We start from the raw sequence: 21,508 nt of genomic DNA on the forward strand, positions 1-21,508 counted from the left end.
CTCTTCCAAATGTGGACAACGATTCTAATCTGGACTTCCTCAGCCCATTACTATCCTGATAGTTAAGTCACAACCCTGCTTACATTTTCATTTAGCCGACACAAACTAGGTCGCTAACTGTCAACTACGTCCTACTGGGTCACAAACCTCCTTTTTTTTTTCTTCCTTGGGACACACACGCTTTCAAACACTGGCCCTTTTTCCTGTAATGGATTGATCAGTTGTGCGTGCTAAATCCCAAGGACGCAGACATGACATGAATGTTAGTGCATGCAAAACACACTTGCACATGCATGGCATCAGGCACGCAGGCTACTAGACAAACAACCTCTCTCTCTCTCTCTCTCTCCGTCTCTTGCCCCTCCATAAACCCCTGCCTCCCCTGGCGGTGGTGAAAGAATGTATTGTTAATATCAGCCTTCCCCAATCCGTCTTCCAAGGGGAAAGAAGAAAGGATGACCCAAATTTGACATGACCGGGGTGCAATATTGTCAATGCTGGCTGGGGGTTTATCTTTGAGTGGCTGCACTGTAAACAAGCGAGAAAATGTTTTTTTTAATTTATTTTTACCCATAGTCGTGAGGCCGTTGAGTTGCGTAGATCATTAAATTAAATTTTTTTAAAATCATTGACTAAATGAAACTTTAGCACGAACCAGTTTGGTAATGCGGTTATGCATGAACACCTGAAGTCACACAATGCACAGGTTAGTAATGCATGAGCGCTTGGCTCGCTTGTCTGGTCTACAGAAAAGGGGGTGGGTAGGCCATTCTTAACCCCTCTGTGTGTGTGTGTGTGTGTGTGTGTGTGTGTGTGTGTGTGCACACCAGTGGGAGTGACCGGCATACCTTTACACCCCAAACACCAATAGGATCCCTCCTCCTCCCCCTTCCCTCCCTGGTTTTCCCACCACAGTAGCCTGCAGTCATTTAGCAGAGCTGCACTCAGCAGACCCCGGCTGCTATCTGCAGCGTGGATCTACTTCTGTTTGCCTTCCCTCTCCCTCCGCTTTAAACGCTGCCGTCTTCAAGACCCCGTCTCCTCACGGTCGGCGCGTGCACCACGGCGGGCGGCTGTCTGCAAACTTTAACCTTTAACGGTGGACCACGCGTCGGCGCTGGACGAGAGATTCTGCAGTGCTTTTAGTGAAACCTGGAGTTTTTTTTTTTTTATGTAAGTAAAAGTTGCAATGCCTTCAAAGAGAAAAGATTCAAGGAAAGCGTGTATCAATGAGTGACGCATCAGTTTCTTATTGGTAAAGATCTGTGTTATATTCCTGATTCAGTGAATTACTGTGTCAGTATGCTGAAACACCCAAATTGATTTGGCTTGTTTCCCCCTAAACCTTTTCGTTGTCATAATTTTTTGTTCATATTGTGAGATGAAAGAATGTCTCTAAGCATTCAGTGTTGCTGATTAGTGTGGCTTAGTTTGTAACTTTGTGTTACATGGGTTATGGTTTACAAATATCTTGTTTACTGAAATTGCTTTAGTTTTTATAGACAAGTGGTGATTAATATTCTTGAAGAGTTTTAGGAACCGCTTTGTTTCTTTTTCACTCCAAACCTTCACATTGTGCCAAGACGCTTCCATGTCCTATCCATTTAATGAAACATTTAAGTAACGCACTTCGATTTATCGGACTAGTCTATAGTGAAATTGTCTATATTGACACTTTTTCAGTAGAACAATCCATCTGAATGAATCTTTACTGCTTTAATCCACTCATCGTCAATAAGTAGCAGCCATGAATGCAGCTAAGCAGCTTTGGACGGGACTTTTTACCATTAGCCAGCTGTCAAGACACTTACTCAGACACCCAGTGGGTTTGCATTCATGAACATTGGGGTATGACGTGAAAACTGCAAACAGTAGGTGTTGAAGAAAGGAAGTAATGTGTTGTAATATTTTGACTCTTCTGACTTGAATCCATTCAACCATTTTTATGCCTTCTTAGAGGTGATCCGGGTCACTGGAGTGGCTGGAGCATATCCCAGCAGGCATTGGGTTGAGAGGCAGGAAACTGCATCTAAAAGTCACCATCAGTCCATACAGAGACACAGAAGACAGACAATTACGCACACACACTCGATTACAACCAAGAGCTGCTATAGATTTGCTTAATGGAAACACACCAGTTTGAAAAAGAATCATGTTTTTCAATAAGACGTCTTTGGTTTTTCAGCTGTTTAGACGTTTATAACAGTTTTATTTCGCAAAACTGCATCACATAAATTACGTGACTAACAACTGGATGTTACTGACGAAAACCAGAAAGACGACGACAGGAAAGAGTAGAAGGATGATGGTTTATTTTTATGTGTTTTTTTGGACAACGAGGCGCTGGCTCCCCCATAGTTCTCACAGTTCATAAAACGTTGTGCATCATTACAACGTGTTGAATCTGTTCTGTAAAATCAACGACTATAATTTCCCCAAAACGGCTCAAACGTAACCACTCTCAAGTATAAGGGTTTTGTTGCTCCGACGCCTGAATAAGGCACCGACGTCTCCTCTGCAATTGTAAACCTGTGTTTCTTCAACATTAGCATTTGTATTAGAAACGCATCTATATATAGATTGATGGGTGTAAATTGGTGCTCAATGTTTGTGGCCTTTGTCAGACCTGCAGAAATTGGACTTAATAAAACGTCATGAAGTTGTTCTAGTATTACAAATCCCCATCGTCAGTTTTCTGTTTGGTATGCTGTTTAAAGCTTTTTGCTAAACTATCAGATTTTCTTGGCATCAGACCTGAGTGAGGAAACGAGAGGGAGACATAAAAGTGACGGGATGCTCGAGGGAGCCATTTCTGCAATTGTCATGTGTTGTGTCTTGATCCCGCATTTTGAATGTTCGCCGTGGCGCTCTGCTGCTAACGATTCCTGTTCTGCTCGGCAACGCTCGGTCTGCGTTTCGCATTACTCTGACCTTACGGTCAGGGGAGCCAGAGCACTCGGATTGGCACGCCACAATAAAAATACTTATATTTCAGCTACCTCTGAACGCGGTCTGGGGTTGGATTCGTTATAATTCTGGTGTCATGACTTTCTGAAACCCATCTGGATCATTGTGGGTAGGCCTAAAGCTGATTTTGGCACTCTGAGCAAAAGCCTCGGGGAACAAAAAGAAGGTGCTCTCGCTCACTTCCAACTGCGAGATTATTTTTACCTCTTACAGACCTGGGCACACTCTGCCAGTAGCTTTGTTCCTCTTCCTTTACATAGTACCATTAATATGTACACATATAGACTCACTGGTGGGTAGAATGAATTGTCTTCCTTCGTCTCTTCCACTCTCGCTTGTTTTTTTTTATTACCTTCCACTGCTGCGACTTTTCTGCTTCCCCTCCTAACTCCATCTATTTCTGTCGTATTACTTTGCCCTTGGCTTTTTACCCAATCATTTTTTCCCCCAACATTGCTCTGTGTCTTGTCACTTTATAGATCAGATTTGACTTCCGTTTATATTTTCCAAAGAAATATCCATTTAAATGTCTTAATTATTTCCACTATATCTGCATTACATTAGCCCAGAAGCATATAAATCATTGTTCCATCTCCAATAAGTCTCTTTCTTTACTTTCCCACCTCTCAACTGCACCCTCTGTTTTTTTTCTCCTTTTCTTCGTCTGCCATTTGCCTCACTCTTGCTCCTCTCACTCTTCCTCTCCCAAATCAGTTTGTTTACCCCCTGCATCTTCAGACTCTTGCTGACTCCTCAGTTCTTTGGGCCACTGCAGTCTGGAAAGAGACGACTTTTAGCTCCTTTTCACTGTTTATTATCTGGCTGATCCAGCTACTTTTGCATGCAGCAGTCAGGCAATTTTTAATCACCGCAAAATTGATTATTTTCTCTAACGAGCACCCGGTGTGTAATATGCCTCAGCGATGGTAGGCGGAGGGGAACGTACCTCATTATGACAAGTACGGATTGGCCGGTGACCTTGCTGAGGAGTTAGAAGCTGTGAAATGTTAAACGCTTTGCGACCGTTTGACTATCAGCTGTCCCGTTCAAGTGATTGATTAGGGAAATCAATAATTAATTATTGATTAGTTGTGGAGGAAAACGTATTATAAATTTGTAAACAACTCAACATTTTGGAATAAAAAAAGTGTTTTCCAGTGAGAATCTTCAAGCAGTTTAGCTTAGCATTTTTGGACTGGCATGAATGCTAAAGCCTGGGGAGTTTTTTCCCCTTTAAATAAAAAATACTTTAAAAGCATAGCTGTTGAACTATTACAATAGGTTTTTCTTTTTTAATTGAGTTTATGTAGAACCGAGTTGCACTGAAGCAAACCTGCGCTCTAGCCAAAGGTTTATGTGCTAGCATGCTCTTCAACACAAGTTTAGCTAGCTACACCCACAACATGCTAGCTTTTTGACAATTCAGCTGCCTTTTAGATGCATTTGCCAATTAAGCTAGCTAGCTAAGTGGTGCTGTTTGATGACAGGGAGCACATAAATTTTAGACACACAACTTACCTGTTGTATGTGTCTGAGGAGTTAGCAGTTGTTGAGCATTGATGGTTTTCTGGTAAAAGTGAGGCAAACATTGCTGCTGTTTTGGTCTTGAACCAACCCAGAGATGCCATTTTTGTCCAATCTCAGTCATACTATTAAATCATGAACTCTGACCTTAACTGAAGCAAGTGATGAGTTTTTAGATGGTTTTCGGTGACATCCTTGATGAGTCATTGATGGTCTCCTGGAGTAATTTTGGTAGACCGTAATCATTTGGGAAGGTTCACAGTCCCGTGTTTTATTCCACTGGTGGTAATGACTCTTAAGTGCGGTTCACATAAAACTGGAAGCCATAGAAGTGAAACCCTTTCCAGGCTCCCAGCTGCCTTTCTTCTCAGCTGTTATTGAATATCTCTTATGCGTTTGCTTTTGCTTCCTTCATTTTCAGACAGGTTCTGTAAGTTCAGCAGAAAATGAGACTTGGATGTGATCTGAATACAGCCGTCCAATGATTGTTGTTCATTCAAAATTTGTCGCGGCGGGTGTGTTTACTTTTTCCTCATTGACTCAGGTTGACATGCATATCTGTTTTCCCTTAAGAATTTTAATCATTTAAAAATGACTTTTAGGATTTACTTTTACCAACTTTTTTAAAAGTTGTGAAAGCATGAGTTGTATTATTTCATTTAAGCTCTGTTTTGCAGTAAATAGTAGCCAGTGTGATCCCTTTTGTAATTAATAAGCAGAGGGAGCAAAAACAGCAACCAGATTAACTTGGTGAGTGTTTGAACTGGAAAGAGGCAGAGTCTGTCTCTAATTTATGAAACATGGCCTAAAAAACCTCGAAGATTCTATAGCTTACCACCGTCTATTCTGCCTTTGTGTAGTCATTTTTTAAACTTTCCACACTTTTTTTTTCCAACTACAACTATGACTAGCTGTATTTTAGTTGAAACATTTTGGTATAACAACCTTGTTTAATCATTTTTTAAGTGCACTGCTTCAAGATTTTCTCACTTTGCGTTGATAAAACATTTGCAAAGTTCAAAACGTAACATCTTAACTTGTAGTGAATGATTTGGAAATGTCGAGCTCGCGGAGGCTTCCTGTGTTTCCTTTGATGTTTGGAGACATATTTGCACTCATACAGAGTGAGATCCCATAAACAGTTGTCTTCTGCTGGCAAGTTTCACTTGAGCGAGGAAACATGCCAAGAGCGATGATTCCCAGTGCCATTTAAGGCTTCACCAAAGCTGTGGGTGGTTGGACTGTCTGCACTTGTTCAAAAATGCAGCATTATTATTTAATACGCTGTTACTCTGCTGTTATACATTAATTACTGTGCATGATTATAATGTTGAATCCAAATCTCTCCCACGTTGCCTCGCTGAGTTAACGTCACCCACCCACCCTACTTTTCAAAAATTATTTGCATGCATAAAAAAACCTTTTTGCCGGAAACCAATGAAGATTAATAAATTAACTCAACTTCATCTTAAATCTTAAAGGGATCCACGACTAGTTGAACATGTTGGTCTGTTGTAATTTTCCTATCAACCATACGTTGTAGTTTGTGATAAGTAAAAAGTAAGAATTACTTCAAAAATGTTGTCGAGTTTATTGATAAAACTCAAGAAGTCAAGGTCATGGAGGCTGACCAGAGCAGCCCACAAAACGTCTGGATTGAGACAAACTGCCTCAAAGTTTTTATGTGGTGTTATACATGGGATTTCTGCTGAAACAAACAGGCGTGGTCAGCTTGTTTTAACTATATCAGCCAGAGGAGCTAACATCATTAGCCGCAGCGGCTAACACCGTTAGCAGCGGCTAACGTGAAATCAAAACTCATAGTGACAAAGCAGATAATGACTGGATGATTAAAGTGACAGTGAAAGGGCTGAACGTTACTTAATGCATAAAAATGACTGTTTCAGCTGGACAGAAACAGTCATTTTGTAGGACGCAGCTAGCATACGTCATCTACCCAGAATGCATTGCAGTGTAAATGATATGGCGACGTCTGAGCGACTGTATTTGAATTTATAAAAACTAAACAGCCTACATATTTTTAACTGTGTTGCTTTTACATCTGAAAAGAAATGTTTCTAAAATAAAGTCTGTTTATCACAACTAATCGTGGACTAAGGGGCGCTCAGTCCGCTCCATGGACAAATCTTTAAAAAGGACATTTATTAGTCCTGCATTTTGCAGATTTGACATAGTTTTTCCAGAAGAAATCTAGTTTAATTACTGCAAACATGTAGAAGAAGTTGCTGCAGTAGGATGATTTGAATCATTCATGCGTTGGAACGACCTAGTCAAAGTCCAGGGATAAATCAGATTGAGAATCTACAGTGAGACTTGAAAATCGGTTTTCACAGATGCTTTTCATCTCATTTGACGAAGCTTGAGTTATTCTTGTAAAGGCAGATAGATGGAGTGTTAAATACCTTTCCGTATGTTTTAATTGAAACTTGTGATCCCCCTAAAAACTATACAGTTGCATTGAAAAGTTGCTTTGCAGCCGTCCTCTGTTGGAAAAAACAGGCCATTTCCCAAAAGCCCAAGAAGTGATCACTGTGTTGTAATCTAAGATAACATGTCACCCCAATACTAAACACCTCCAACTTTCTTTACTCTGTTTTTTGCTGTTATTCAACCGTGTTCAAGTTAAAACCCGTGTCTTTCTGATGCCGCCGTTTCATCAGCAGGATTGCATTGGAAACGTCCGTGTGTGCACATGTGTGTCAGACAGCTCAGTGGCGACTGGGGTTTGGGTCAGGAGTGTGTTTTGGGGGTAAAGGATTGGCTGAAGGGCTGTGAGGGGGAGTGGGTGTGTGGTTAGGAAGGTGGGGGTGGATGGGGGTTTTAGGAATCTGTTTACAATAGCTGGAGGGGGAGAGTTTAAGCTCCTGGCAAGAGGGAGAAACTCCGATATCCAAAAGGAGAGGGTAACTCGACGGAGAATGTTTGGTTTAAAGGAGAACAAGAGTCAGGAGAACCCAGGAGAGGATTAAATGTAAACCGAGGCAGACTGTTAAGCTGGCAGAAGGTGCGCCGGGGACTTGCAGGAGGGAGGTTTCCCTGTGATGTGAAGCAACAGCTCTGCTGGATCTTTGCTCTCAGCCATGCGCCTAAAATATTTGGTGTGTGAGTTTGTGTTGTGAGCTCCAGATTAAGTTTATTTGCCTCTCACTGTGTGTTTTTGTGCGCACGTGCAGAATTTGAGGAGCAGTTGTACGACACCAAGCTGACCGGCCAGACGTTTCGCCATCCATCCTCGCAGAGCTCAGACGACACGTCCACGTCGCTCAGCCGCTCGCCAGTCTCTCTCAACAGCAAGAGGCCGGACTTCATCTTCCTGGTAAACAAACACGCATGCAGGTTCTGACACAAAGCCTTTTCCTGTCTCGTGTTGCTGAACCCCTTTATAAATCTTTTCCACACTTTGTTTTGCTGGTAAACAAAAACACGTGGTCAGTAGTGATCACCTAAAGTCCTTGTTACCTTAAGATTCCCTTAGTTCTTAGTAGCATAGAGATAGTTGTCTGAGATATTGGTCCAGGTTGAGAAATGACTTCAGGTAGTTTTGCAGATCTGTCAGCTGCACATCCATGATCTGAATCGCCTTGTCCGACACATCCCAAAGGTGCTGTGTTGGATGGAGGTCTGGTGACTATGGTAAATGGTAAAATGGTCTGTACTTGTAAAGTGCTTCATCAAGTCCAGAGTACACTCCAAAGTGTGTCGCACTACATTCCATCATTCACATACATATTCACTCTCATTCAACTAGCAACTCCCTGATTACGGACGAATTCTTACCACCGTCGCCCCAAACAACGATGGTGGCTTTGAACTGGGTGACATGCCCCATTATCAACCTGGAAGTGGCCACCAGTGGATGGGTAATCTGTGGTCATAAATGGTTTGACATGGTCCACAACGTGTTCAAACATCACTCACTTGCTACTGAGATGTTCAAATATCCCTAGAACCAACTGAGCTTAGTCAGCAGGAGTGGTACTTGGTTTGTAGTTCATTTGTTTCAAGGTTCCACATATTGTATGTTCAGAGATGCTATTCCACACACACCTTGAGTGGCTATATGAGCTATACTTGATCTCCTACTTCAACAAGGCAGCTGACTGCTGCTCCCTGGATATTTTCTCTCTTGTGGACTGTTCTCTGTAAACCCGAGAGACGGTTATGTGTGAAAATGCCAGTAGATGAGATGCTTTAGCCTGCCTGGCACCAACAAAAACATTACGCCACTTTGTTCATTCCCTTTCCTTCTCCGTTCTGACGCTTGGTTTGAACTTCAGCAGGTTGTCAGGTTGTGTCTACACTGTGAAAACTAGCTTAACACATTGATGTTTAGTGTTTTATTTCTCTAACTTTTCAAAACCTTGCCATTCTATGAAATCCCACAGAGTCTTTCTGTGCTGGCTAGCAGGGGTGTACAGCTTCAGGAACATAATATTGTGCAACTTTTTTCCTGTCTTTAAGACACAGTGCCTCTAGGTGTAGGCATTCAGGTCAGTTGCAGATCCATCCAACTGGACACAAATAGTACTTGCATGGAGATTGCAAACACTTTAAATACAATCTCATACAAAGACATTCTTTGAAATTGTGACATTGATATTTTGATCATGACTACGATTTGGGTTATGCCAAAACAATGTCCTGCACAACAAAAATATGGCAAATTAATGCTTCTGCTTGATTATTTTTGATGCTATGTCAACTATTGCAATTACTCTTCTAATTCTTGTGAAGTAAGTTGGTTTTTACTGAGCTTGAATATTTTCAGGTTAGTTGCTATGTCCTTAACTCACCACAAGGGGATCATTTTCCACGCTACGTTGTATTTCTCAAGTTTTGCTCAAAACCAGTGCATCAGATGTTTAGCTGCTGACTAAACTGTATTCATAGCTCAAAAATATACTAAATATTCATGATGGAGAGATGATGCCTTTATTGCTTGGATGACTGAGATCATTGTGCCGTTATGCCAAAGCGCTAACTGTTGATCTAACATGAAGTTAGAAGGTGTCATCAATACCCGAGGCAGAAAACAAGAACCAGACCATGATGATTTCAAATCAGGAACTAATTTCTCCCAGTCAAAAGTGGCGAGAGAATCAACTTGACCTCAGAAGATGACCTGGTTTGTTTTCTAGCAGACCTGAACATACCTGGGGTGTCTTATGTTGCTCCTGAAGGTTTGAACGAATTGGCTTTTGTACCAATTTTCTTTCAGTTTGGTTATTCTTCTACACCTCGGTGAAGTGGCATTGCATGAGATAAATTGTATTTCTGTAAAATAGTTTGAACCCAGTAATTAATTGCTTAAATCTACAATTGTCCTTCTTAGATCTTAGATTGTTCGGAGTCTTAGCGAACGCCACTCGGCGCTCTCAAACCCATTATGTTTACCCGGGCAAAGAGATTCCAAAAAATATTACATGAAATTGAAAATACCTTTTGGATTTTTAGTTATTGTAGTTTAATGTGTTTTTTTGTATGTTGTGACCGATGGGATGTTTTGTACTGCTTATGTTGTAGCTACAGGCGCATCCTCACGTCAATTCATAAGATATTTCCTGCTCTAAATTCAAATATTTGGGATAAAAATGCAAAGTGAAAAGTAAAGTTTGGCCAAAGGACCTTTCATTGACATTTTGTGAATTAGAACTTAAACGACAGGAACAATTTAAACAAGTTTCATGCTCTGTTTCCTAGTTTGTTCGGTGTGACCTTGGTTGGTGTTACTTCCCCTTCACTTCAATCGCTCCAGTTTCAGACTTTAATCACTAAAACAATACAGCGTGATTATTATTATTATTATGATTTTTTTCCCCCCCCATGAATCGAGCAAATGACAGCTAAAAGTTGTGTTGTGACTGAACGCCTCATTATGTTTATCATTCCGTTAACACAACAGGCTGAATGTGAATTAGCCGAAAATCTGTTGTACAGCGCGATCCACCCCCTCATTCAGATTCACCAGAATTAGTCATCATGCTCTTCTCTCTCTCAGCTGCTGTCTATAAACAGATCCTTAATGACTTAGTGTCTTCCAGATGGAAATATTATTATAATCCTTGGAAAAAAAGTAAAAAAATCAAAACACCAGATAACATCAGTGCTATCTGACAGGCATCTCCTGTACACAAAGCTGTTACTAATGGATTTTTGTTTTTTTAAAGTAAGAGGGGAAATTAATATATTTATATATTTTAGGACGAATGTGTCTTATGACTACGGTATCTGTAGCTGGATGTACTCTGGCTGCTAAGACTGTTTTCTTGGACGGCGTCACAAAGAATTCACGCCGCGTTTACTGCAGCACACTTCCTGCCCGTTACAGCTCTGTTAATCGAATGTTTTTATTTGGGCTTTTGGCCGATTCCCGATAAGCTGTCGTCGCTCCCCGCGCTTCTGCAGCAGCAGACAGACGGGGTTTTTACGTTTGTCTTTAAAGATGAACTGCAGTGTTTCCTGCACTGCAGAAGCGGTGAACTTTACATCTTGTCACGTCAAAAGCACAAACTTCACGAAAGTTTGTGTTAGATTTTGACACCGAGTAGGAAAAGTGGAGAAAGGGATACCTGGCCTGCAAGTCTTTTCAGCAGTCTGTTCAACATTTCTGTGGTGCGCATAGATTCTCAATTAAATTTTAATCTGAACTTTGACTGGGCCATTGTAGCCCAGCCCAAATGCTTAATCTAAGTCATTTTATTGTAACTCTGTGTTTTTGTTTCTAGTTTTCCTGATGGAAGGTTTCACAGTGTTGCTCTGTTATTAGCTGGATCCATTTTCCAGCCCACTCTGAATAGCTTACGCTTCTAAATAAAAGCATTCCCCCAGCATGATTCAGCCATCCCCATGTTTCACAGTGGGGCTTGTGTGTTCAGGAGGATGTTCAGTTTCAGATTTTCTCCATCCATAATATTTTAAATGCTTTTTTTGAGCAGAGGACCTACTTTCTTCCTGTCTTTTATTTAGTTTTGTTTTGTTTGCTGTGGTAGCACCCATGGTCAGTTTAAGTTGCCGGTCATGTCCTGGCAGGTTTGTAGGTGGTACTCAGTAGCTGTAATTTTTTTAAGCAAAAAATTATGAATGCATCTTGAGGGATTTATTGCACAATTATTTTCAGGGGTGTGAGAGTAAAGGTGGATGAAGAGAAATTCAAGTCAAACTTGGATTTTATCTGTAATATGTTTAAAAAAAACTTGAAAATATGTTTAAAAAAATTCAAAAGGTATTAATTTCTTTAAAGTAACCGCCGTGTTTCCGTGTGTTTCTTTACCTATTAAGACAATATTCCTGTTGAAGAAAAACACAACCTCCCTTTTTACGTCTTCTTTCTTCCAGCCGGCGTCAAAGCAGCTCTACGAAGATGAAACCACCTCCTCCGTGTTTGGCCTGAGGTCTGTGGTCAACCCGTCACCTTCCCCGACCCCGTCCCCCTGCGGCTCGGATCGCCCCCCTCTGGGCTGGAGCAGCAACAACAGCAGCAGCAGCACAGCTACGTCCGCCACCACGGGGCCGCCCGTCGCCGAGAAACCGCGCTGGCACCCGTTACGACGCACGCCGGCTCACTGCATGCCCCTCGACGTTACAGGTACGGCAAACATATCGAAAACGCAAGAATGCTAAAGCGTTTTGAGGAGCTCTGGCCGTTTCTGATGACTGACGGACTTCGGCTGGTTTCTTGGCTGTCCATGCTTTGCTCCATTTCACATTATTGCACATAACTTAATTTCTGAACTTGCTCGTTTTGGTTTCTTTCTATGTATGGATTACTTTAGTTTCTACCATCACCTGGTGAACATTTTATGCCAAAGCCATCTTTAGAAATAAGTTTACTATAGAAAACTGAGATGTATTTTTACAAATCCAGATGTGCCACTAACCGTGAACGGAGGCTGTACTGCCATTTATTTTGAAAACTGGTTAAAAACCTGTTATGAACTGCTGTCATTCCTATCTGCTTTATGGTCGATTCTGATTTTAACAAGAACTCTGTCTTAAAAAGGTGACATTATGTCCTCAGGTCAATAAGCACACAATGAAACAGGAACTATTCGTAATCTTATCAAGGCACTTTTTTTTGTTTTTTTTGTTTTGCATTTTCTGAGCGAAACACTGACTGAAGATGGTACACAAACACCAATATTATTATTTCAGGTCATTGGAGTACAAAAGTAGGCTAACGTAGGGCCTTTACCTTCAAACCTGGTCCTGTTACTGTACTTCTTGGAGCTGACAGCCCTAATGAGCCTCCGAGGAAAGAGCCTTCGTCTTGCATTGGATGGCCCCATAAACCGTATATGACCTACTTTTGTTTTTTTTCTCCTCTCTGTTGCTTCGTTATTTTTCTATACCTCTCATTGCTGAGGATTGAAAGTGTAAAATCCAAATTATATCGACAGATGGTAGTAAAATAAACCTTTTTAAAATTAGGATACATTACAGTCATCATCCTGCCTGTTTACTCTCAGTTAAAGGGTTTAACTGACAGTTACACGGGCATAAAGCACATGCGCGTCCGATGACATGCTAAAATCACGGCGCCATCTGGTGGCCTGGCATGACAACTACACTCGGTTATAAAACAACGTCCCAAACTTTGAAGATCTGACAGAGAACCACTCAAGCCATCATATGAAAATTTAAATACTGCGACAAAAACCTAACAAGATATGGTTGTCCACCGAAATCGACAGGGTGGGCCGCGTCAAGGGAAGCCAGTGAGTGTTGATGGAAGGACGGATGGAGCCAAATACATGGAAATCCTTGGAGCATAAGACATGTCAAAGTTCAGACCTAAATATAACTGAGAATATGTAGGAGGGCTTCTTGTGAAGAAGATCGTTTGAAACAGAAGAGACATAAGATTTGAAACTGTAAGTGTGCTGAAAGACGGCTCTACTTAGCATTAACTCAGGGAGACTGAGTGAAAGAAATCATTTTTCTTCCACTTTGCCATTATTCCCTACATTGTGCCTTTCAATGACATACATTAAAGTTTGCAGCAACACAACAATATATGGCCTCACTGCTCTCTGCATCCACAGCTAACAGGTTGGCGTAGACAGGCACTAGTCTCTCTCAAATCAGGATGACTTCATTTTCTCACAAGCCTATCGCGAGTCTGCTCTGCTGAAACAAGAATCGACGTCAAGAACATTTTCTCCTCATGACTGCATAACGCCCTCGCCACTCTCTGCCAGACCCTCTGCTTTGGATGTGTGTGTGTGTGTGTGTGTGTGTGTGTGTGCTGTCAGCATGCCACGGTCAGCCTCAGCAGCATCTCTCTGACCCCGCCACTTCCACTCGTCTCAATCGAGGCTTCCTCTTGTTTGCGTCTCCCGTATGTGTGTGTGTTTCCGAGTGTGTGCGCGGACCTCCTGGTTTTTGGCATAGCAACTGCTTCGTCACCAGGTGCCTCTCCCCTCCTTTTCTCCAGCGTATCCATCTATAGTTAAACATCTCTTTCTCCTCCTCTCCGCTCAGTGGGGGTGGTGAGGGCGGGAGCTTCAGAGGAGAAGAAGGTCAGGTGAATTAATCCACGCCGGCGGTCTTGAATTGCGCGGGCATTTGTTCTGTCAGAGATAAAAGGCGAGCGGTGAAAAGGGGGGTACTTAAAGCTTCCTGGTCGATACCGATTTATGGTTTTCTTCTAGGTCTGACTGGTTGATTTATGCTAAGGATGATGCAAAAGAGGAAAATAAAATGTCCTGAAGGGTCTTCGATACAGGAAGTCATTTTTAATTCGTCAGAAAGCGAGGTATTTAAGAATTTATGCCTGTAAATGCATAAAAACATACAATCTAACCATCAGAATGAAGAAAGTGAATCAAATACATGCTTAGAGGAGAAAATGGTGGGAAAACCTAGTGATTCAATTAAAAAATACTTTATTGATCCCAAATGGGACTTAAATGTTGCTGTAGCTCATATTAAATCCAGATTACTCAAAGAGTTATCGTAGATGGTGTCGGCTGTGGAAAGGGAAGCCTCCGATCGAAAACGCTTTTAATGGAAAAAACCCGAAAAAGTTCAGTTGCGAATCGGAGCCAATCAAGAAAAAAACAAAAAAAACAAACGAGTCGATTCTGATCTCTGGTTGATTATTTGGTGCATCTCCACTGAGATAAAGAATTTATTTTTTTGTAATTCAAAAGTATTTTTTATGGAACTGTACATTGTAGTTTCAACTTTTTCCACATTAACAGACAGAATGAAAAAGAAACAGAAAAAACTTACAAGCAAAGTATTTGGATACAAATATAAAATAAAGCAGTAACTCATTTTTTTAAAAATAAATAGTATAAAAACCAACACAGAATTTTTTCTGATCAAGCTGCCCATTGACTTATTATTATGCGAAAGTCATAGGCTGTTTATTTTTATTTCAAAAACTTAAAGGTGTGTGTAACCCAAGTATTAGTTTTTTGGTACTATTTTTAGAAGCGGATGAACACTGATTACAATCTCCAATTGGCTCATTAGAACAGTGTTTTTGAGAATAAGCTGCATGTTTTATTTTACAGAAGTAAATGTTTATAACATCATATTTGGTCCTTTAAAAATCAATCTTGTGTCTCATTCAAATTGTTGCTATTAAACCTGCTCACCTTCCTCTCCGGCGTTCTTTATGCTGAAAGCCAGCGAACAGGTAGCTCACAGACGGCTTACTGTTACCATGGCATCTCCACACTCTTCCTCTCCCCTCCATCCAAGATGGAGAGAAAAAAAAAACCCTGCCAAAAACAGAAGAGGAAGAAGAAACGTGTCAGATAGAAAGCAGGAACTGTGGATGAGTAAAATGGATGACAGTGGTTGAAATATTGTGTTTGGAGGGATAGGAAAAAAAAGGATCAATGAAGGTTAGTCACTGCTCCCTCCTCTTCCTCCTCCACTCGTCTTTCGGCCTCAGTGTTGCCGCTGTTGCCCATCTCGCTCCAGCAATTTTCATGAATGACTGTTAGCCAGTGAGAAAACGGGAGAGTGGAGCAGATTGAGGGAAAAAAAGCCTTTTTTTTTAAATTTGTTGTTCTTTCTTTGATGCTATTGGTTCACGTTGAGAAAGTGACCTAGTGCTGATTCTTGGGCCCTAAGTTGTTAAGATAAAGGAATTTTCTTCCACATCGAAGCTGCATGTTTCTACAGTTTTTCATATTCAAGTATGATTCTCATTAGTACAGCGCTTCGAGGTTCAGTATTTATGAATTCAGCTATTTTTTGAGTGGGACAACTTAAAATTATTTACTTAATTTTTTTTCGTATAACATGTCTAAAATAATGCAGCTTAGGAAGCCAATACAGCCATCACCACAGTTAGTTAGCATGCTACTGTCTGGTGTTTACAAAGCAGCCAATCCAGGAGCGGCATTTATTCTCCCTTGAGCTGATTGGCTGTCCCTCCCAAGAACAAAAATAAGTTCTAAGATGGTTTCCACTGTGCATTTTAATGCATGTTGAGGCATATTTGGTGTTTGAACTATTAAAATGGATACTCATAAGTGTTTTTGGCTGTGGTCCCTCAACCCTGCGAGTACCAGGAATCCACTGTACTTTGATTAAAGCCAAATTATGAAATAAGCACTTGTTAAATTTATGGCTTTAAAATGAGCACCTTTCTTTCTCTTTATAAACAACACAACTTGTCAAGTGTGTCCTGCTGGTGTCAAGCATGAAGTTGGTTTCTGTCCAGAGGCTAGCTTGAAGCTAAAGCAGGGTTAATAAAAGTGAGGGGTGACGCTCCCTTCATTTTTAGAACGTGGCTGTTTATTTTTTTTCTTTTTTCTTTTTGCATATTTTCCAGTAGCCATCTTTTAGTGCACACCAACAGCTGGGAGTTGCAGTTAGCAAACATTTTTGTTGGTAGGAAAATAATTATGTTTTCCTGAAATCCTGATAATCTTCCGAAACAACAAATTTCAATTAAGATGCCACTTCCTGGTTGCTATGGAGACTTGCCAAACCATTGACGCTAGCTGCTGTCCCCTAAACATTAAACTTTGGAAACTTTTACCTCCTTTTCTGTCTTCATCACCAAGTGGTGGCAACATAAACCTGGGTCCTTTCCAGTTAAAGTTCCACTAACACAATTTTCCCACTTCCTTAAAATATGTATATGTTTTTGTGTTTCTCATTTTTAAGAGTTGTAGTAGTTAGCCTAAGCGCTGCCCATTTGCACCAGTCTCACAGATGGTGCAGAGCTGTCTGATTGTTTTTAGTGCAAAAATAAATATAACTAAGTGCAACTGAACCTGCATAAAAGTCAGTCACAATCGTTGAATCTCTCTGTTAGAAACTAAATTGTAATCTGGCTGCTAACCCTGACTGGTGTCAGTGTTGTATAATAATCCTCAGTTACCTCAGCTTATTTTTCTGTTCATTTGCTTTTTTTTTTTACCTCTTTTTATTTTGCAAACTTTTTTTTTTGCACACTGACCTTCACACCTTGAAAATGATATCGCTTCACTCAGTTGCACAATTTTTGTCTCAGATGTTATTTTTACAAGGAAATATGGAAGAAGAAATATGCAGCGGAGTGAATAAGTGAGCCGTTTGTTCACGAGGTAATAAAGGGACGAAGCTGCTGCCTCCAATGACTCAGCGCTGACAGGACATCAAACGGACAACAGAGCAGCAGGTGTTTGTCAGCATCTGCTGCAAATCTGCCTGGGTTTAAAGACGTTGTAAAACATAAACACAACGGAGGCTGTCCAGTTGAAATCTTCGTTCTACGCCACTTTCTTGGTTTTACAAGAGGAATCGCACGTCACAAATGTGTAAATGTCTTCTGCTCAACAATAACCGGGAAACTTGTTTTGCACAATTTAATCTAACCCAAAAGAGAGAAGCTTTATTCAGTAGACTCGTGGTCCACAAAGACACGAGTCTTTGTGGACACACAACAACACATACAAAATAAAACAAAAATAAAAGAAAACCATCTGACTCCACATTTAAGCCTCTCTTCTAACACTGCAGTGTAGGGATGCACCAATCTAAAAATTTGGGCTGATATTGATACACAAAATTAATACTTGTTATTGATCGAACTAATGCCACATGACCAACTCCATTCAAAACTCGTACAACAAGATGGAAATAAACATTTGTATTGGTCCAGTTTTACTTAGACGAATGATACCAATATGGTAAAACATGACTAACATCGGCTGATACAGATGTTGAAACTGATATATCATTCATCCCTAGTAGTTAGTATAAGTCGCTGCAATATTTGGGCAGAAAAAATTGCAACAGAACTGACCAAAATGGAATGTGGAAAAAAATGGTCACATTTAATGCACCAGAAGGTCCATTTCGCATGCTAACTGTCTGCTTTCGTCTGTCTCCTCCAGGTGAAGTGGGAGCAGTGAAATTCCACGGTGTCGACCTCCTGCAGCACTCCCCGTCCCCGTCCCCCTCTCCTGGGGACTCCTATCCCCAGCAGCCCCATTCTCTGGAGCTCTTCACGGACACACCACATCAAAACCTCCCAATAAGGAAGACACACTCAGAGCTTGACACAACCCTGCCCACAGGTTGGTTCAGTTGTCAGAAAAACATAAATCTGGATTCAGTGAGGGAGAGGAAATAATTAAATGAATTTGATTTCAAGTATAAGTTAAAGTTAAATGAGACTTATAAAAAGAGTTTGAGAAGAATCAAATACAGGTAACATTTATCTAATTGTGGACACGTTCAGTTGTTTCTTGCTCCTTTGCCCCCTACAGATAACCGTTTGGGGCAACGCCCCCCGGAGCTGCTTCATACAGCAGCTATGGACCACTCTGGGTTGCTGTGCTCCAACACACCCTCATCCACCTGGAATGGCCCAAAAGGATCCACATTTTCTCCTGCTGCGTGGAGTGAGACGTACAACTACAACATGAGCAAAGGTCCAGCAGTTCCTCCCAAACATCACAGTGTCATCGGTCATGCTGGCGGGATACAGGACGGGGTCATGCTGGTGAGCTCGGGACAGTCTGTGAGCTCACACTCCAGCTCGTTCACGTGTGTGACGGACCCGACTGGGAGAACAGGAAACGGCGGGTCAGGGATCTCTCCGCCGGTGGTCACAGTGGGAAAACGGAGGGAAACAGAGGGGGCACCAGCAGACGGAGGGCGAGGGGGTGGTGCGGAGGCAGGGCGAGGAAGGCAGAGGTCAGCACGATCCATAGCGGCTCAAAACGCCTTCAAGTTCCGGGAACGTTCCCTTTCCACGCCCACTGATTCCGGGTCCTTTTGCTTTACAGAGGGTGGGATAGAGCCAGACTTGACCATCACCACTACTGGTAATGGGAACACTATGGTAATGGACCACCATCAAGAGCATCATAACTATCTGGGTCACGGGGAGAACTATGCCCTTCTTTACCCTAGAGGAAGTTCTGAGGATAGTGCAAGTACTACGGACACTATTTCTGTCACGGCTTCGGATTACAGCACAGAAGGACGCTTGCGCCTTCGCTCTCGTTCAATCTCACTTAAGAAGTCCAAGCGCAAGCCCCCACCCCCTGTGAGAAGTGTTTCCTTAATGAAAAACCTTGGAGAAGCTGAGGGCAGATTAAGGCATGGGGGCGGTCTTTACCGAGATGGCAGACCAAAGAGCCTGCACATACCCAGGGACAACTTCCCGGAATTCCAGCCAGATTTCCTTTTGACAAGCTCTTCTTGCTCCTCTAAAGCCAGTGTAGGGGAAAGGGAGCTGGGCCAAGGGGGTAACGATGGACCTCCAAGTCTGGAAGTCCAGGCACCTGAGAGGGAAGGAGAAACACAGATGACCTTCCCAACTCACTGGCAACTGGGAGAGTGGAAGAGTAATGACCCCTACAGGTAAAAAAAAAATGTCTCAGATGAATAAATGTGTTAAATGTACTCCACTTTGTACATTTTTTTAGTTAAATTATTGCTTTTTAATCATTCTTCCTTCTTCCTCAGGTCTTTATCAGGCTCCAGCACAGCAACAGGTACCACAGTGATTGAATGTATGAAAGTGAGAAGTAGCTCAGAGTCTCTTCTAGATTCTCCCTCCACGTCCAGAGCCACGTCCCCTTCACAGTTATCCATGGAGACCGACCTTAAGGCTTCCTCACCCTTAAAGCCTCCAGGACTTATATCTCCCTCAAGTGGCTATTCCAGTCAGTCAGAGACTCCTACTCCAACAGTTCCCATGAATCATGGGACAGTAGGTACGACAGGGTGCAAGATGCGTCCAAAGATCCCAGAAAGGAAATCTTCACTACCGTCACCTAAGGACCCATCTGCCAGGTCAAGACTGTCGTTTGAAATGCCTGGAAATGCACATTTGGAGCTGTCATCGCTAAAGCCAAAGCAGAAGGCAAGCAGGCGGCATTCTGACACCTCTACTGCTGCCAAACCAGGAAAAATCAGCCCCAGTTCTTCACAGGCATTACCTATGGTTACCCAGAACGAGCTAAAGACCATTAGACTTCGGTCTGTTTCGCGAGGAGATCTGGAGGACTGCCCCGATGGAGCTTCTGACACAATTGAAGAAGAGCAGCATGGCAGAGACATCAGCGACAACCCAAGCCCACCACCGACTCTACCAAAGCCTAAACCACCTGTAGCTGTCAAGCCTCCATTGCCCAAACGGCCCATGAACCTCCTCCTTAAGTCTCCTTCTCCTTCCTCCACCTCCCCTCTTGCTATTGAATCTCCTCCTGCCTCACCTGTGGAACGTCCAGTGCCTCTTGGTAACATCTACAAAGTCATGAAAAAGCCCAAACCCAAAAAGCCCCCACCACAGACTCCAACAAGTCCTGCCGCTCCCCCAGATTTGAATTCCGCCAGTGTGCCACCCACTGCCTATGACCACCCATTCCTTCCTCACTCCAAGTCTCTGTTTGACCTCCCACCACTCCCTGATCCCCAACCTTTGCTGGAAGACCCAATGTTGGAACCTGAATTTGACAGAGAACCACATATCCGTCTAGCACCCGAGGATGGCGGTTCACTTCCTTCTCCATGCAGCTCCCAAGAGGGCCCTGAGCTCCAAGACAAGAGCAAGACTTTACCTTCAAGGATGACAATCTCCTGTCTGGCCGAACTGTCTGACAAAAAGAAACCCAAGGTGAGTAGGATACTACTTGTTTGCTCTAATTCACAGATGGTTAAATCACCTGCTGTCAAGCAAAGTAAAACAAACACAATTTACACTCCATTATCCAGGTTCCGCCTCCAGTTCCCAAGAAACCAAATGTCCTACTCCTTCCCACACCACTACACCCTTCCACTAATGGGAGTACAGACCGGCAAATTCCACAGTCTGACAGCCCGGTGGGTCTGCGGTCTCCAGTTGGAGCATTTGCACCAGATGACATGCCAGCTAGTTCTACTGGTCTTGACATGTCGGAGCAGGACGAAAACCACTTGGGACCAGATGAGGACAGCTCAAAAGAGTCATCTCTACAGTCGTCACTCCAGGATTCCTCTCTCACGGAAATTGGAGAAAAGATGGCAAGCACTGGTATCGGGGCAGGTATGTATTCATGAGCAGTGTTTTCTGGCATTTAAGGCTCATGCAGGAACAGCTTTCACTCATTGATTTTAACATGTTATCAATGTTTTGTGTAACCGAGCCCTGTTATAATGGTATCCCTATGCATTGATCAGATGATTTAGCCGCCGATGAGAAGACTGCTCTCCACATCGCTGAGGAAACGGAAGATGACTTGTTGACCAGCACTCCTACGACACACACCACCGAGGACTTATTCACCATTATACACAGGTTTGGACACGCACACACAATCTTCCTCTTACCACATACGCAGAGGCTTTTTAAAAACCGAAGGCAGGAGTACAGAGTTCCCTAGCAACAGCCCCATGTACATTGCTGACCAGAGATTCTTACTTTGCCCTCTTTTTTCTCTCTCATAGACACATAGACACATTTATAGATGCAGGCACAGTCTCTAAGCAACAAGTGCTCATAGTTTTACTTTGTGTGCAGCTTAAATTTGCTTAGAGAACTGAGAAATAAGTT

At 42.3% G+C, this 21,508-nt stretch overlaps 1 protein-coding gene across 5 annotated transcripts in view; it reads left to right on the plus strand.

Annotated features, from left to right (window-relative positions):
* nhsl2 (NHS-like 2) overlaps nt 1-21,508 on the plus strand; it is a 120,917-nt gene that overhangs the window by 91,916 nt on the left and 7,493 nt on the right. For all 5 annotated transcript variants that reach the window (XM_016676227.1, XM_016676228.1, XM_016676229.1 and 2 more), the window contains 7 exons: nt 7,686-7,828; nt 11,848-12,097; nt 17,859-18,041; nt 18,234-19,335; nt 19,441-20,593; nt 20,692-21,001; nt 21,136-21,253. In XM_016676227.1, coding sequence (XP_016531713.1) covers nt 7,686-7,828; nt 11,848-12,097; nt 17,859-18,041; nt 18,234-19,335; nt 19,441-20,593; nt 20,692-21,001; nt 21,136-21,253 — 3,259 coding nt within the window. The remainder of the gene's footprint in view (nt 1-7,685; nt 7,829-11,847; nt 12,098-17,858; nt 18,042-18,233; nt 19,336-19,440; nt 20,594-20,691; nt 21,002-21,135; nt 21,254-21,508) is intronic.

The sequence above is a fragment of the Poecilia formosa genome, unplaced genomic scaffold, assembly GCF_000485575.1.
Source record: "Poecilia formosa unplaced genomic scaffold, Poecilia_formosa-5.1.2 Scaffold130, whole genome shotgun sequence".
In the NCBI taxonomy this organism is placed as follows: Eukaryota; Metazoa; Chordata; class Actinopteri; order Cyprinodontiformes; family Poeciliidae; genus Poecilia; species Poecilia formosa.